General features: G+C 38.2%; 5 protein-coding genes across 10 annotated transcripts in view; 2 read left to right on the top strand and 3 right to left on the bottom strand.

The window, feature by feature from the left end:
• The window catches only part of LOC132795186 (MAP kinase-activating death domain protein), a 34,555-nt gene extending 25,814 nt beyond the window's left edge, over positions 1–8,741 (bottom strand). For all 4 annotated transcript variants that reach the window (XM_060805745.1, XM_060805747.1, XM_060805749.1 and 1 more), the window contains exon 1: positions 8,291–8,741. The gene's annotated coding sequence lies outside the window, so the exon portion shown is untranslated. The remainder of the gene's footprint in view (positions 1–8,290) is intronic.
• Positions 8,742–10,490: 1,749 nt separating this feature from the next.
• Positions 10,491–14,624, bottom strand: LOC132795265 (lipoamide acyltransferase component of branched-chain alpha-keto acid dehydrogenase complex, mitochondrial). Its single transcript, XM_060805891.1, has 5 exons — positions 14,505–14,624; positions 14,353–14,429; positions 13,112–13,795; positions 12,646–13,044; positions 10,491–11,181 (listed from the first exon to the last, which is right to left on the bottom strand). The coding sequence occupies exons 2-5, from the start codon at positions 14,419–14,421 to the stop codon at positions 10,948–10,950; spliced, it is 1,386 nt and encodes a 461-aa protein (XP_060661874.1). The 5' UTR covers positions 14,422–14,429; positions 14,505–14,624; the 3' UTR covers positions 10,491–10,947.
• Positions 14,625–14,736: 112 nt separating this feature from the next.
• Positions 14,737–15,486, top strand: LOC132795266 (translation machinery-associated protein 16 homolog). The gene is made up of 3 exons (XM_060805892.1): positions 14,737–14,802; positions 14,860–15,232; positions 15,296–15,486. The coding sequence occupies exons 1-3, from the start codon at positions 14,800–14,802 to the stop codon at positions 15,454–15,456; spliced, it is 537 nt and encodes a 178-aa protein (XP_060661875.1). The 5' UTR covers positions 14,737–14,799; the 3' UTR covers positions 15,457–15,486.
• Positions 15,487–15,789: 303 nt separating this feature from the next.
• LOC132795270 (cytochrome c oxidase copper chaperone) lies at positions 15,790–16,157 on the top strand. The gene is made up of 2 exons (XM_060805901.1): positions 15,790–15,938; positions 16,016–16,157. The coding sequence occupies exons 1-2, from the start codon at positions 15,790–15,792 to the stop codon at positions 16,098–16,100; spliced, it is 234 nt and encodes a 77-aa protein (XP_060661884.1). The 3' UTR covers positions 16,101–16,157.
• A 45-nt stretch (positions 16,158–16,202) lies between these two features.
• On the bottom strand, positions 16,203–17,679 carry LOC132795267 (microsomal glutathione S-transferase 1). Of its 3 annotated transcripts, XM_060805894.1 has the most exons (5): positions 17,568–17,679; positions 17,350–17,482; positions 17,243–17,278; positions 17,089–17,168; positions 16,203–17,020 (listed from the first exon to the last, which is right to left on the bottom strand). In XM_060805894.1, the coding sequence occupies exons 2-5, from the start codon at positions 17,476–17,478 to the stop codon at positions 16,768–16,770; spliced, it is 498 nt and encodes a 165-aa protein (XP_060661877.1). In that variant the 5' UTR covers positions 17,479–17,482; positions 17,568–17,679; the 3' UTR covers positions 16,203–16,767. The 3 variants fall into 3 exon arrangements, with proteins under 3 accessions (XP_060661877.1, XP_060661876.1, XP_060661878.1); XM_060805893.1 differs by lacking the exon at positions 17,568–17,679 and having other exon boundaries at positions 17,350–17,506; XM_060805895.1 differs by lacking the exons at positions 17,243–17,278; positions 17,568–17,679 and having other exon boundaries at positions 17,350–17,506.
• Between the last annotated feature and the right edge of the window lie 3 nt (positions 17,680–17,682).

The following is a 17,682-nucleotide window of genomic DNA, read 5'->3' as shown; positions in this document are numbered from 1 at the left end:
ATTCTTTCTTACTTCAACATAAGCTATGAAATCTGTCTTTCTTTCTCAGTCTCTTCACATTCATTTATTCCAATACTTTAGACATAAAAAATCGTTATTTCTATTTCATACGCAACTCTCTACGAACAATCTGTGAGTTCGCTTTGGCTTTGGTTTAATCAAAGCGCCAATTTGCGCAAGTCAATGTGAAAAAGTCATTAAGCAGCAGCATACAAATTGACGTTGATGGACGTTGGTTGGTTTTAATCGCATGGCAAAGGTCAAACATCGCTTCATCGGTTGCCACATGACGACGGTCATGTTATCAAACCGCGAATTCATCAAAAATGCAGCGAATCGAATCGAATCGAATCGAATCGAATGGAAACGAGTGAAAAGTCAATAAATCAACGAACTGGTGAAAGCAAATCTGTCGCTAAGGAGTCGTCAAATCAAGTCAGTGGCCTGCTAATGACCTTGCCGAGCAGAGAGCAGAGAACATGGAAAAGATGCAAGTTAGGTTTTGCTTCACACAAAAAACAACAAAAAACAAAAAAAAAGAGCCAATTGCATTGACGTCACGCGCACAAATCAATCGGAGAAAGGGGAGGAAATTAAAGTAAAATGGGAAAATGCAAATGTGCCTTGCGGTGCGATGACAGCAAGTTCATTTCGCTCGATTGACAGGCAAAGCAGAAGAGCTTAGAAGGGGGAGTGAGAAAAGAAAGAGGAGAGAACGAGAGGAGGAGGAGAAGTTGTTGCAGCTCAGCAGATGAGTCCTTGACAACTTGAGTTGACGACGAGCTTATGAAGCGAGTCTCAAGGACAACAAAATAGCAGCAGCTACGTCGACAAAGTCAAAACAACAACATTTTACCAGCAGCTTAGGGGATTGATGCAAAAAAGCAGAAACAAGTAAGAATTTTAAAGTCGATTGAGCACGACTATGAGATACCCAGCTTTAATGAAAGTAAAACAGTGCGGAATTATACTAAAAATATACTAAGCATTATACCGCAAAAATACTAAAATATTAGGTAAGACAAATTTGGTATTGTGATATAGTACTACATTTAAAATGCGGTATTAATCTTAAAATATACCAAATATAATATACCGAAAGAATACTAAGATATATTATAGGTCACATTTAGTATATTGATATAGAAATACATTCTAAATGCGATATTTTTTCTTAAAATATACAAAAATATACTGCAAAAATACTAACATACCCAGCAAGGTATATTTGGTATATTCTCTTAGTACTACATTAAAAATGCGGTATTATTCTTAAAATATACCAAAAATAATATACCGCAAGAATACTAAGATACACATTTAGTATATTGATATAGCAATACAATCTAAATGCGGTATTTTCTTAACATATACAAAAATATACTGCAAAAATACTAAAATATACCACAAGATATATTTGGTATATTCTCTTAGTAGTACATTCAAAATGCGGTATTGTTCTTAAAATATACCAAATTATTATACAACCAAAAAATACTGAAATATTCCACAAGCTATATTTGGTATATTGTTTTAATACTACATTTAAAATATACCGAATTAATAGTCTACAAAAAATCAAAGGTAATATTTAGTATATTTATATAGTACTGCATTCAAAATATACCATAGAGTCCAAAAATATATCAACTTGTCAAACAAAACATTTCTTAAATACATTTTACAATTCTTATCTGATTGCAATTAAAATCTAACCAAAATTCTCTAGCTTCAAAATTACGCTTGGTATTCGATTTTTTTCGATTTAAGGGAACGGAAAATTTGTAACAAACTTAATCTGGAAATACAGTCAAAAAAAAAAGCTAAAGCGGTATCTCTTATAGTTGCTGAGATCTAAGAGTTCATACGTTATATAGTGTCAAATGTTGAAGTTGACTAAGAATATTTCAACTTTAAAGGGTCGGAGATGCCTTCTTCTGCCTGTTACAAGTTATAATCCCCTTCTACTTTATGGGTAGTTGGTATAAAAAAAAAAGAAAAGGGAATTGCTTGCAACATGCAACTGCGTGCTTAGCCTTCAAGTCTGACAATTTTCATTAGAGCAGCAAACGAACAAGAACAAAAGTTTTTTTTCCCCACTATATTAGTGCACTGAAGGCTGAAAGTGCGCTTCACTTTGTTCGCTGTGGTCCAGTTTTTCTTTTTTTTTGCCAAAGTCGTGGCACATGTGTCACGGCTAATCGTGTCAAGGCTGCGCTGTGTTCCTCCCGCTTCCCTCGCCCTTTGGTCCATTTGCAGCTGCATTAGCTGAGACAAGACTGAAATGCCAAAATGGCGAAACGCACAGCAGAAACATCGAGAGCAACTTGGCAACCATCAATTTCATCTAATGGCGAGCCATCATCAGCTGTCTCGCTCTCTCTTTCTAGTTCTAGTTTTAGTCCAAACGCCAACGCAGTTGAAGTGCTTTGGCATTATGACATCAGAGACGGAGACGGAGACGAGGCGACATCAACAGCAGCAGCCCGGCAATTGTCTTGCCTCGTTAAAAATAGCAAACAAGCTGAAGCTGATGCTGATGCTGAAGCTGACGATGAAGCTGAAACTGTCATTAACCAGCAACAACAACAACAACAACAACAATAATAACAACGATAAAAATGCTGAGCGCGTTTGCTTATGAAATCATCCGAACGCCAAAAGGAATTCAATAAAAAGAGAAGAAGAAAAAAAAAAGGAAAATATAACCCCACGCAGTTGGCCGCACTTCAAGTGTTTTCCGCCTCGAATGAGGCCATAAATTAAAGCCATTTGATTGATATAGTTTATATAGTTTCCAATTTCACAACAGCATCATCTTAACCCATAATTATAGATAGCACTTTCATCACTCGACTCTAAATGCCATCTGCGTGAAGGTCAATGCTTGGGGATTTTAACATCTAATGACTAACAAATTGCCAGTCGAGCATAAAAGCTGTAAACTGAAATTTAATGATATATCAAGTATACGCAAGACAAAACATTGCCAGATTGCAACTAGAATATTTCGAGGTTAGAGTTTGAATCAGAAATGTTAAGAAAAAGTAAAAATCAAATAATTCTAAGCCACATAAAAATGATACAAATATTAAGTATACGTCTTAGTAAAAAAATAAAGTTTTTTATTATTATTATTTCATTTGTTTAATATTATTAAGGTCACAAATAACTAACAACTAAATTGCGCAGCTGGAGACTAACAAAAACAATTACACAAAAATTAAGTATACGCACAAATTAAAGAAATGCATTGTTCCCCAATTTCTTCATTGTGTAATATTAATACCCCGAGACAGCTGACAGCAAAAGCAAATTGAGCAGTTGAAGACCAAGAACAAAAGTCTCTACAAATATTAAGTATACGTCAGAATGAAAAAAATGTTTGTAAAACTTATTCCATTTATAAGATTGGAGAATATAATTGAATATTATATTGACCTCCAATAACTAAATTGCGCAACTGTCAATTTTAGAAATCGAGTATACAAATATTAAGTATACGCAAAAATTAAAGAGATTTATTTTGTAACTTATTTCATTTACTAGATTGTCCCAATTGTGTCCATTATGAAATATAAATAAGACAGACAGCTGACAGCAAAAGCAAATTGAGCAGCAGTTAAAGACCTAACAACAATCTCTACAAATATTAAGTATACGTAAGAATGGAAAAATGTTTTTAGAACTTATTCCATTTCTGAGATTGTGAGAATTTATGGTATATACAATATTAATGAGAAATGTAAATAGAGACACTGAAGATAATACAGATAATAATAGCCAATAATACAAATATTAAGTATACGTAAAATTCTTACACAAATTGCCGTTTCGAAATTCCTGAAATGTACAATATTGCTTTTTTTTTGTCATTTGTGACAATAATGAGAAAGTCAACTGAGTAATTGAAGACTGAATAAAATAAAAATATACAATTTAAATATTAAGTATACGTTGTAATTGCAACATTTCCAAGAAATTTAAAGAATATGAAGAGCTCGCCATTAAGAAATAAAGAAACATATATTTTAAAATGTTGCAGTAATAATTGCGTAACTGAAGACTGAATAAAATATTATACACACATATTAAGTATACGTCAACATTTTAAAATATGCAAAAAAATGTAAATGGGAGCTGGACATTAAGAAATAAAGAACAATATTTAAAATAAATAAAATGTTACTGTAAAATAACTTTGTAGAGTTTCTGGTGTAAGATTAATTAGAAGATTAATTAGTAGAATTTATTTACTGAGAATATTTTCACAAAAAAGAATCATTCGCGGCTTTTGTCAAGCATTTCAAACCTTTTATCAATTCATTATCTGATTCTCTTCACACTCGTGTCTTTAGGCAAATCTTTTACTTAAGACTCAATCTTTAATTTTCAAAACTTTCACCAATTCCTTCGAAAATCTTTCATTCAAAATATAGTCTTGAATTCCCAAACCTTTCACCAATTCATTAACTGATTCTTTTCTCACTGCCTCACTCAATCCAATCAGTTGATGAAAATCCTTTTCTTTTTTTTTTTTTTTGGAGTCATTGCAGTTAAAATTTCGCTTGTTGCATAAGTTGTTGTCGTAGTCAAGAATCGAATGAATGATGACACACATAGCACTAAAGCAGAAGGCAGAAGAACAGAAGAAGGCGGAAACAGCAGCAAATAAATGAAGAGAAGAAGAACAAGCAATAGAAAATATAGCAAAAACTGCAATCATAAAAAAGAAAAGAAAAGAGGAAAATGGGAAATATGTCACAATAAGCATAACAATAAAACACGAATGCAAGAAAAGCAAGTGCGCTTGGGGAATATGAAGACAACGACAACGACAACAAAGCAGAAGAACACGACGAAGAGGAGCCAAAGAAATGCGACAATGCGACTGCGACAGCGAAACAGAGCGTGACTTGCAGTTAGAAACGACGTGGGAATACGCTTTCGGGTCTTTCAACTTTTGCAAGCACACAAATTGCGACGGCAAACAAAAGAAATTTTTACAAAATGTCCCCATCAGACTTTGAACTTTGACTTGCTCGATTTAAGGACAGCAAAATTTAATATTATTATCTATAATACTCTTAGAGACTATAAGAGATATATATATTTATATTGAACTTTGACTTGCTCGATTTAAGGACAGATAATCTTAGAGACTATAAGAGATACTATATAGCTAAAATTTATATTATACTGGTTGTAAGCAAGTCGAGTTTGTTTCAAATGTTTGTCACGGCTGCTTTCGCTCCATAAAACGATAAAAAAAATCGAATGACAGACATAATTTTGAAGTTTGGGTACAAAAAAATAATAACTACAGTATTTATTAATCCTGAGTTGATTGTAAAATTAAGAAATACTGCAATCGGATTTTAGTTTATTTGGCTAACAATCTGGTAAATGCTTCACTCTATGGCATATTTTGAGGACAGTACTATATTAGTATACTAAATACAGACTTTGGTATATTTTTAGTATTTTAGTGGTATACGATATTGGTATATTTTAACAATAATACCACATTTTTAATGGAAAACTATACCTTTATACCAAATAAAGCCATTAATAGAATATATTTAATATATTTGTAATACTATATATTAATTTGGTATATTTAAAAAAAATACCGCACTGTTTTGCTTTTAACAGTTATCTCACAGTCGTGCACCCTTGACTGTATACCACAAAAATACCAAAAATATACCAAATATATATGGTATATTAATAAAGAACTATTTTGAAAATGCGGTGTTATTCTTAAAATAAACCGAATAATATACCGTAAAAAAATAATCAAAATATACTGAATATTATAAAATACTACATTCGAAATATACCATAGCGGTCAAAATATACCAAATTGTCAGCCAAAGCAGCTAAGTAGGCTTCATTTAGCATTCAGAACTATTTCTTAAATAACTTGAACTAAATTTATGCCATTTCCAACTAAGTAGCTCCACTCAATTCATATATACATATGTATGTATTTTATATACTAAAAAAGAAAAGCGCATTTTGTGCTACTTGCGGCATAAGGAGCTTTAGAGAAATAAGCTTTATGGCTTAAAATTGAAAAATGTGCGGCGTATTCTTATCAAGTAGCTGCCTGGATAGTTCTCTTCCTCTTCTTCTTTATTCCTGCTTCAGTGCTTCACTGTTCTGGCTATTTTTACTGCCTGCCTTTCACGATTATTTCCCTCCTCCTCTCCTCTCCAATGTCCTGTCCTGTTCTGTCTGTTGGCTGCTTAAGTGCAGCACAAAAGTATGCAACGTTAAATCAGCTGCAACCTCAAGCTGTTTAAAGATGTGAAATGTGAATGAGGGAATGTGGTTGTAAATGCGTGTGTATGTGTGTGTGTATGTGTGTGTGTATGCCACTTGCTTATGAACTCGAGTGCTGGGGCAATGTCTCGCCCTCCCTCCCTTTCCCTCCTCTCGTGTCTCACTCGCTCCCTTGGGGACATTGCGTTTTTCAATTAATTTGACGTAGTGTGACTCGTTTTACACATGTCTCCACATATGTGTATGTGTGTGTGTGTGTGTGTGTGTTGAGTGCCCGACCCTTGAAATGGTGTGAATGACTTGTTGTTGTTGTTGCTGTTGTTGCTGTTGTTGTTGCACGTGCCTCAGTTGTTGTTGGCTGCTGAGGCATAAAATCAATAAAAGGCTCGGCAAATGCAATGCGTTCTGCATTCGCTATAATGATGTTGATGATGAGTTTGGTCAAAGACAGTTCACCAAAAAAGAAGAAGAAAAAAAGTATATGCAAACTCAAATGCGAAAAAAAAGACAGAAAAACGAGCAGCGAGCAACGACAAAATGGAAATCAAGCAACATCATCAAGGCCACAAAATGACGACGACGCTTATCAAATACTAACACACACACACACACACACACAAAGAGAGAAGCAGAGGGAGAAAGAGAGAGAGAGGGAAGCGGAAAGAGGCAGCTGAAATGTGATGAGCAATTTCAATTAATGCCCCAACACACAAGCACAGAAAAATAGCAGCATAATTTTGCTGCATTCAATATTCATTGGAAATGCGTATAACAAAGGCAAAAGCAAACGAAAAAAGCACAAAGCAAACACACAAACATTCACACACACACACACACACACACAAGTAAACACATTTAGAATTTAAAAGTATGCTACGAAAAAAACGACAACGGAGACAAAAAAAAAGAAAGACTTCCAAGCTGGCCAAAAATATCAAAGGCAGGTGAGGTGGATAGAGCTGAGGTGGCTTTTGACAAGGCTAAGCAGCAACCACACACACACACACACAGACACTGCGTATGCGAGAGTTAGTCGGGCAAATGAACGATTTACACACACACACACACACACACACAAATACGCGCAACGAACGACCGCGTACGCAACAAGGTCACTGGAAAAATCGTTAAGCAGCAGCAGCAAAGCACAATAACAACAACAACTACAAGAAGAGTGGCGTCAAAGCACAATAACAACAACAACAAGAGTGGAGCAAAAAAGCAGCACAATAACAACAACAACAACGACAAAAGTGGCGTCAAAAGCAGCGCAGTCAGCGGCCGCATTGAAAAAACACAATAACAACAACACGAGCAAAAGCAGCGCCAAAGCAATGGCAGAAAAAAGACAACAATAACAAGAAGCAGCAAAAGCAGCGCAGCGGCCAAGAGTAGCAATAAAAGCAACAACAAAAACAACGCCAAGGCAGCGCAGTTTGCACCACTGAAACAGAGTAACAGCAGCAGCAAAAACAGCGAAGGGCAGCAGCAAAAGCAACAGCAAAAACAGCGCCAAGGCAGCGCAGTCAGCAGCAGCGAAACAGAATAACAGCAAGGAGGAGCAGCAGCAAAAACGGCGTCAAGGCAGCGCAGTCGGCAGCAGCGAAACAGAATAACAGCAAGGAAGAGCAGCAGCAAAAGCAACAGCAATAACAGCGCGAAGGCAGTGCCAGGGCAGCGCAGTCGGCAGTAGCGAAACAGCAGCGTAGAGCAGCAACAAAAGCAACAGCAAAAACAGCGCGAAGGCAGCGGAGTTAGCAGCGCCAAAGCAGTGCAGTCAGCAGCGTCAAGGCAGAAGCAGCAGCAATGAATGTGTCGATACCAAAGCTGCGAGCGCTGTTGTTGTACACACACACACACACTCGCATTTGCCTGCCTGCGTATGCGTGCTTGATTGGCCTGTTAAACACACACACACACACACACAAGCAAACACATACACACGCATTCCAGCATACGCGCTAATAGTAAAATTTTGTGTTTGGTCTTTTTTTGTACTTACTTGTCGCTTTGAGTTGTAGTTGTGTCGCTGTAGCTTCTTCTTCTATTGCTTTCGACTATTAAGTTGTTGTTGTTGGCTCAATGCGTCAACATTTTCGATTTACAATTGTTGCGCTGCATTGCCGCAAAAAAAAATGTTTAAAGCACGCGTCACACACACACAAACACACACACACGCAAAAAATACGCGTTTAGCAATTTGTAGTTATTGCTTTACATTTGTTTTTTTTTTGTGTTACATTTACTGTTACTTGTTTAATAATTTAACTTTGCTATTATTATTTATGTGTTTTTTTGTAATCTAACTTTACTGTTTCTTTTTTTTTTGTTGTGTTCTTGCCACGGTCAGCGAAAAAAACCAAAAACAAAAAAAGTGCAGCTGGTGGCTCCACCTGGCGTCTTTAGTGCAAACTAATGCTGGCTGGCGCTTCAAACGTCTGAGCTGCGCGCTGGCCGTGGTGTAACTGAAAATGCTTTCTGACTAATCAACACAACACAACCCAACTCGCATCCAGGACGCGGGCTTCGCTGTGGTCAATTTCACAGTGTTGAGTTACGTTCCTATCTGTATGTGTGTGTGTGTGTGTGTGTGTGTTGGGCACGTAAATTCCTATACGCGATGCCCGTTGTCAGACTGGAATGCAAAATGGAAATGGAAATGGAAATGGTGGTGAATGGAAGGTCGAACGCGCGCGTCTTTTCCATGCAAGAACATTTTCCATGCCGCACTTGTTGGATTCGCACACAGCACAGCACACAGCGCATGCCAGCTGCCAGCCACGTGCGTTCCAATAATGCTTCATCTCTCCATGTATGTATGTGTGTGTGTCAAATTGAGTTAAGCATACAAAAAAAAATAGAAAAACGGGAAAAAGGCAAAGCCGAAATGTATTTATATTAATAAATGCGTTATACACACACTTACACACACACACATTCACTTGTGTGTGTGTGCGTGCGTGTATTTTGTCATGTATGCTGCATATTTGTGTATGTAGAACTTTTTTCCGTTAGCTTAAGCCCGCAATTATTGAACAGCAGCAACGCTGAAAAGTATGCTAAAGAAATTTATATTAAAGTTGATTTGCAGTTGTTGACAATGTTGTGGCCTTCAATCTCAAACGGCGAACGGAAAATAAAAAGTATGTGTATACTTCCTTGAAAATACAAAAATCAAATTATACCAACATCTTTTTCATATATGTATTGCTTTTTGTTGGATGTGTTCAACATCTTTCTATAGACCATATTCACAAATATTTAATATTCCTTTTTGATAAACCCTTCCCTCTTAGATAATATATGAGCCCACGAACAAATTTCTCTTTAATATTTATGTATATTTCAAAACAAGCAAGAAAGCTACAGTCGAGTGTGCTCGACTGTGAGATACCCGCTACCCATTTTCAATTAGAGCAAAACAGCGCGGTATTATTTAAAATATACTAAACTAATATAGAGCAAAATACTAAAATATACCGAAGGCTACATTTGGTATATCTATATAGTATTACATTCAAAATTTAGTATTGTTCGGAAAAATATACCAAACTAATATACCGCAAAATACTAAAAATATATATAATACCGTATTTGGTATATTGATATACTACTATATTCAAAATGCGGTATTATTATTTAAATATACCAAATTTATATAGCGCAAAAATACTACAAATATACCGAATGCTTTATTTAGTATATTGGCATAGAATATACTACATTTCAAATATACCATAGAAAAAAAAAATATATAGGTAAAGCTTTAAATATTTTGTTTCAATGCGATATTAAAGCTTGAAATGATAAAATACATATGAATATTTTAACTCTCGTTAATTTTTAAGAACATTTTCGATGAAAATTATTTTATATTTTACAAATGGGTGTGATTTTACCATACAAAATCAAAAGTTCTGACTAACTTTGTTATTAACTTAAACAGATTAATAATAAAGTTATAGAAAAATAATGTTAAAGTCATTATATAATCAACTTTAGCTCCCTTCATCGAAAACATTTCAAAGTCTACAGAAAAAAGAATCTAAATTTTTTTACAATCTCTTTTAAACACTCTTCCTATGACTGAGCTTTAAAGGTCCGCCTCAAAAGCTTTGTCGATCAATCAGTCAATCAGCCGTGATTGATAACGTGAATAATAAGGTGGTAAGAGAGACAAACAAAGGATGCAAAAGTTCTGTTTAAACCATCGGATGTTTATTGGACAGCCGTATACAACAAGATTACAGATTACATCAAATACATATTCAATATTATTATTTAAATCTATGACAAAAAAAGAATACAGTTGAACTGTATGATAAAGACTACACATTTAACACTTGAATAAACAAATTTTTGATTTTAAAACAACAAAAAAAAGGATAAAGTTTGGGACAGTGTGACCAGCCGATGTGCGCTGAAGCTTAAAGCTAAGTAGACAAAAGCTCGAGCTATGTCTGCTATATAAATGCACGTTCTGGAAGTTTTTAGGAAGAGCGCGTCACATGGCCAAAACACACTTCAAAAAAAGGGGGGAGGGGAGAAGGAGAAGGAGGAGAGTAAGCAAAGCTTGTTGTAAATAAATGCATTAGAAAACAGCCTTAACCGTTGATCAGTTGATCGAGGTGAGCCTCGGAAAATCGGGGGAAATCGTGCTCAGTGGAGCATAAAGAGCGCCGGCTGCTCCAGATGTTGCTTCCACACATTCGAGAAACTGGCCATGGTAACGCCATCGATGACACGATGATCAGCGGACCAGCTCACACTCATGATGTGCGCCTTGATCACCTCATCGCGATCATTGAATCGCGGCACCGCCTTCGTTCGTCCCATTGCTCCGATTGCCACCTGAGGTGCCATGATGCAAGGATGCGTATAAGTGCCACCGACCTGTGAAATAAGCAACGAAAAAGAGAGAGATCGATATATAGTAAGACTGTATGGTAAAGAAGAGTACAGAGATATACATATGTAGGTGCGAGAAGTAGAAAGCCAAATGAACTTAAGAATAGTTAAACTGCATTTTACAAAATGAAATCTAAACTACATTTTATAAAACAAAAATACTAAAAACATACCAAAGACTATAAGTGGTATATTAATATAAAATATACCAAACTACACTAACTATTACTTGTCTAACTTCCAATTGCTGTGGACCTCTCAGAATCTTTTAAATTATTAAGCGCACAAGCAGAGCTTTCACCTTACACTTCAACTTAAGATCGGTAATATTTAAATAAATATGTTGTTTTGACTAACTACAAGGTGGTAAAATTATATACTTAAATTCGAGCTTTCTTCAGAGAATATCGAATATTATCTAAAAGTTTTTGGTAAATCTAGCTTTCGATAATATTTGATATAGCATAAGCGGACTGACAGAGCTTTCTGCCCTCTACTCTACTACTCTTAATATTCGGACAGACAGAGCTTTCTGTTCTTTTCTATTAAGACTCTATCTATTACACTTAAAACTTAAGATATGTTATACTTAATTAGAAATATTATTTGAGTAAGTTATATTCTTAAATTTGAATTTGCTATCTGTCCCTTAAGATTCGGACACACAGAGCTTTCTGCTCTCTGCTCTATTAAGACAAAAGATTCGGACAGACAGAGCTTAAGGCTTTCTGTTAAGACACTTCAACCTTTAAGATTCAGACAGACAGAGCTTTCTATTCTTCTCTATTAAGACTACTACACCTAAGACTCTCCTACGCTATCCCTTTTAGTAATAAACAATTTATGTATGAAAAGGTGTCATCAGCAAAGTCAGCAAGCGTCAAGAAGCGGACAGACAGAGCTTTCTGCTTATTAAGACTCTACGACACTTAAGAGAGCTTTCTACTCTTCTCTATTAAGACTACTACACCTAAGACTCTCCTACGCTGTCCCTTTTAGAAATAAACAATTTATGTGCGAAAAGATGTCATCAGCAAAGTCAGCAAGCGTCAAGAAGTGGACAGACAGAGCTTTCTGCTTATTAAGACTCTACTACACTTATGATTCGGACAGACAGAGCTTTCTACTCTTCTCTATTAAAACTACTACACCTAAGACTCTCCTACGCTATCCCTTTTAGAAATAAACAATTTATGTGCGAAAAGATGTCATCAGCAAAGTCAGCAAGCGTCAAAAAGCGGACAGACAGAGCTTTGTGCTTATTAAGGCTCTACTATACTTATGATTCGGACAGACAGAGCTTTCTGCTTATTAAGACTCTACTACACTTATGATTCGGACAGACAGATCTTTCTGTTCTATTCTCTACTAAAACTCTACAACACTTAAGACTTGCATACGCTCCTTCGTTATTCCTTTGGGAAATAAACTTTTGTTTTGTGCACTTACGATGCCAATGTTGGAAAGCGAAAAGGTGCCATCGGCAAAGTCCGCAGGCGTCAAGGAGCCAGTGCGTCCGCGCTCAACGAGCGCATTCAGATCCTTGGCAATCTCAATGATGTTCTTCGCCTGGCAATTCTTAATGTTGGGCACCACCAAACCCTGCGGCGTATCAATCGCCACGCTAATGTTATGCGATCCCTTGTAGATGATGGACTCGCTGGCCAAATCGAGCGAGCTGTTGACAATCGGATACTTGGACAACGCAATGCTGGCAGCCTTAATGCAGAAGGGCATAAAGGTGAGCTTGGGCACGCCCTGCTCTGCGGCAGCTGCCTGGAGTTGGGTGCGGAACTGGATCAGCTTGGACATGTCGATCTCATCGCTGTAAGCGAAATGCGGAATTTTCTGTAAGATGCAAACGATTCATTAGAGTTATTTAAGTAGTTTAAATGATTAAAAGTGACCGACTCACCAGCGACTCGCTCATGGACTTGAGCATTGCCTTGCGCACTCCCTTGAGCACCTCAACGCGATCCGCGGGAGCAACTTTCGGAGGAGGTGAGGCAGAAGCAACAGCAACAGGAGCAGAAGCAGCTGTCTGCTTGGCCACATTGCTGGGATGTGGCACATTTGTGCCGGGTGGCACTTGACCCAAGAATTCCAACACATCACCCTTGAGCACACGCCCATTTTTACCAGTTGGCGTCACCTTAGCCAAGTCCAATTGATGCTCCTTGGCCAAGCGACGCACAGCGGGTGTGGCTGGTGTTATAATCCGTCCACCAACGGCAGCTGCTTGCTGCTTTTCCACATCGCTGTCCGAGCTGGAACTCGAACTGGAACTGGAATCGGAGGAGGTGTCATCGTTATCCTCCTCTTCGTCGGCTACCTCGAATTCCAGCAAGGGTTTGCCAACCAACGCCAGTTCATCGATGCTGTGAAAGATCTTGGTGATCTTGCCGTCGTAGCGACTGGTTATGGTCACCGATGCCTTGTCCGATTGCACCTCGCAGAGATTGTCAAACTGTTCGACGGTGTCGCCCACCTTAACGAACCATTCCTTGACCGTCACCTCGCGAATGCCTTCGCCAATGTCGCTGAGATTGAAGGCTACCTTCTTGTCGAGGCAGCTCGTTAAATGCAAGCAACGCGACAGCTAAAAAATACAAAATTAAATTAAAAATCTCTTGAGATATAGCTCTTAATAGATGCAGACAGACGGGCAGGCGAAATGACATGTTTATATATATTCTATATTTCTTATGCAAATTGACATATAATAATTTACTTGATACTATCTGCTACATAAATCTTTTATAGTTATAATAGACTTTAACCGCAGCACCAAATGTGCATAAAACAACGTAAAACATTGCAAAGAACAGAACACATTTTTGAAAATGCAAATTTCGCGAGCCAAACCAGCGCCATCTTGCGGCAATCGATCGCAAGCGAAAAGCCAAGCGACGAATTGCAGAAACAGCGCGCGTTTGGCGCGCTGCCTCTCTGTCACACCTGTTGCTGCTGTGTTGCGCGCTCGCTCGCACACACACGCACACCCAACACTCTGCTGTTACATAATAACGGAATGGAATGCCACAAACTTTGTTTTGCTATTAATTATTATTTTTAACTATTTACTAATTTGCGTGCGCAACATGTGGAGTGCATTGGCCACATTTTGCAATTACTTTAAAAGCATATGTTACTCACAGCGATGGGTTTTGTGCGACGCAGCCAAAATGTGCTGCCATTGCGTAGCAAGTGTGTTGCCATTGCCATAATTTGCTCTGCAAAAAAAAACAACATAATGAAACATGTCAGTGTAAATTGATTAATAGCAAATAGAATTTGCATTGAAATACCTGTTAATTTGCGGCTGCTTTAAATGCGTACTCAGCAACAAACGATCGACCTTATCGCGTGTAATTGCGGCCGCGTTCTAAGCAAATTCAGTTTGTTTTGCATTAGCCAGCTGTTGTGGCAGTCGATCGTTTTGTTTTTGTTGTACAATTGCCTTTTGGCGCCATCTATTGTAAAGCCAGCGATAAATGCAAAAGTATAAGTGATAACGATAGACATCATGTGGTCGTGAACGATATCGATAAGTGCGCACAGCTGTTGCACAAACCAAACAATATAAACGTGGTCGCCGCGACGATGGTAAGTTTGTTGCTAAAAATGCAAAAAATAAATAATGCAATTTATTATTAATATTAGGCGAACTTACGCAAGGAGCTAGAGAAATGCAAGCATCCCAACAGCCGCAAAACCAAGGCGTTGGGTAAAAAGGCACGCAGGCAAAACAACAAACACAAAACACGCATGGGGCATGCAATCAAAAGCAACATTATGGGCGAGAAACTGAGCTGGTTCCTGGGCCAAATCGATGAGGGACGCACAACGCCACTAACACCACAGGAATTCGAAGACCTTATTGCGTTGTACCTTAAGCGTTTCGACGAAGAGCTCGAACAAATCGCACTGAAACAATCCATTGGCAAGCATCGGGCAAATCAACATGCTGCACGTCAGGATGTCATCAAGATTACGCTGGAAAGGGAACGCAATGAGTACCAGAGCGGTGGCATGGGTGAGCAGCATTTAACCATAATATATTTTTATATTTAATTCATTTATTGTTTTTTTCAAACAGAAATGCTGAATCTCTGCGACCCGTTGAAATTCAAGATGCTCTTCGATTGGGATGGCAGCGCATTGAGTGTGCAACATTTAAAGTTGGATTTGGTTTCGTTTAATATGCTGCAAAGACTAAAAGAGCCGCAGGCAACTGGACAGCAAATGGAAACCGCTTAAAATACAAATATACAAAAATAAATTTACATAAACAAATCCATATTTTGTGTTTTGTATATTCCGATAGATATTTCGATAAACGCATGGCTGCAATGTGGTATTTTGGTATTTTTCACAGCGTGAAATTCCATATTTGTCGTAATACGGTACGGGCACACTGTTGTGTGAACTTGAAATAAATAGAATGTGGTGAAATATTTCTCACATATTTTGAAACTGGTAAGTGTTTTTTTTATTACATAAACAACACATATCTAATCACCAGTGAACAGTGAGAGTGTTATTTCTAGTGCTAGTCATTCATCAATTCGATTCGCAAAACCACACAACACAATGGGCAGCAACGCATCACATGGAGTCGGAGTTGTGGAAACCGCCGCAGCGACTGCAGCCAAAGTTACGGATACCGCTGCCGCCGGCGATAAACCGAAATGCAAGGCGTGCTGCGCTTGTCCCGAGACGAAACGTGCACGTGACCAATGGTGAGTGTGCAATTTTGACACCGTGCCACATGACGCAACTACATATACATATTGAACGCATCTCTTGTTTTTTGTAGCATTGTGGAAAATGGCGAGGAAAACTGCACGAAACTCATCGAGGCGCATAAACAATGTATGCGAGACCAGGGATTCAAAATCTAATTGGTCGACTGAGCGTGGGAAAGGCGTCGCGCGGTGTACTTAGAAGGAATATTTCAGTCGTCACGGGGGAGAAGATGCGGCTAAATAATTAATACATGTATATCTCTTTCTCTCTCTCTTTGCGATGTTTTTTTTTTTTTATTTGTTTTGCTATCTCAAGCTAATTTTAGTTAATTTAAACGAAGAGGAAAAATAGAAACCAAAATTGTTGAACCAAAAAAGCGCAATTTGTATTTGTTTACTAATTAATGTATAACAATCTTGTCAAGGTGCGATTACTATGTAAGGTATACAACGCTTTGCGGCTGTGACGTAAGGCTTGCATTCGACTGCAGCCGTGTAATTGGCAACTGCGACGTCAGCGCTGTGCAATTGTGACGATTACTGCTGCTTTGCCCAGCAACTTTGCTATTGTGACGTCAGGACAGCACTGCGCTGCAGTTGACTGTCAGTGGCAACTATGACGTCAACAATGTTCTTTAGTATATTCCATTTTATTGTAAGTTGTACTACAGCCCTAGATTACATACATGTGTGTGCAGCCCTGATCAAACCGGTAAAACTGTGACGTCGTCGGCATGTCGTTTAACGCGCCTTTACTTAAACTACCTGAATCTGTGTGCGCGTGCGTGCGTGTGTGTGTTGTTTTTACTATTTAATACTCTAATTAAATAAAGCTAAGCGTACGCAAGGCCACAACGGCGGCCATGTAGAACGTAATCAGCAACATGGTGGCAAAGGCCAAAATGCGCGATGGCTGCGGCACTGGATACACGGCATAGACGAGCGTATGAAGGATGCGTGCAACGGCGGCAACGCGGAATAAATTGCAGGCCACCGTGGGATTGGGATCGGTGCTCAGATAGATCAAACCCATAATGAAATATGGCAGAATGTTCTCCATATCATTGCGATGGGCTCTGTGTGTGTGTGGGAAGAAAAGAGATAGAGCAACAGTTGTTTCGATTTTATATCATGTCTGGCATACCTGCGAACGCGTTCCACATGTGGATCATCGAACTGCACTTCGATGTTCTTGAAAAACAGATCCTCTTCGTTGGGGAATATCTGCAAGTAGAAAAGCATTAACAACTATTCGAATTGTTGTTATGCGATGGAATATGTGGAATGCATTTTTGTACCTTGCGCCGCAGCCCCAAAGGCAGCAAGCCCAGCAGCTGTGGATGATGTGTGGATGGCATTGAGAAGGTGGAATACAATTTGTTGTGTTTGCTTGTGGTGGACTCACCTTGTAGCGAAAACGCTGCAGCGCCGTTAGCAGCGACATTAGCAGCATTTTCACAACCAACACAGTGGCCCAAAATAGATAACAACAGAAGACGGGATTATCCAGGGTAAGCAGCTGTTCCTTCAACATTGGACTTGGCGTAGACATTGTTGTGTTGTGTGCAAAGATTGGCAGATGAATGAATGTGGTTTAGATGAAACACAAATCAAAATCATTACTTGGAAAACAAAATCTACGAAACTGGCCAAACAGGTTCCACATGGCCGGGCATCAAGTGCGCAGTGTGTGTGCTGTGTCTGTGGATGGTGTGGAGTGTAATAAAAAAACAAAACA

The sequence above is a fragment of the Drosophila nasuta genome, chromosome X, assembly GCF_023558535.2.
Source record: "Drosophila nasuta strain 15112-1781.00 chromosome X, ASM2355853v1, whole genome shotgun sequence".
Classification (NCBI taxonomy): domain Eukaryota; kingdom Metazoa; phylum Arthropoda; class Insecta; order Diptera; family Drosophilidae; genus Drosophila; species Drosophila nasuta.
The sequence above is the reverse complement of the archived record's forward strand: the minus strand, read 5'-3'. Positions and strand labels throughout refer to the sequence as shown.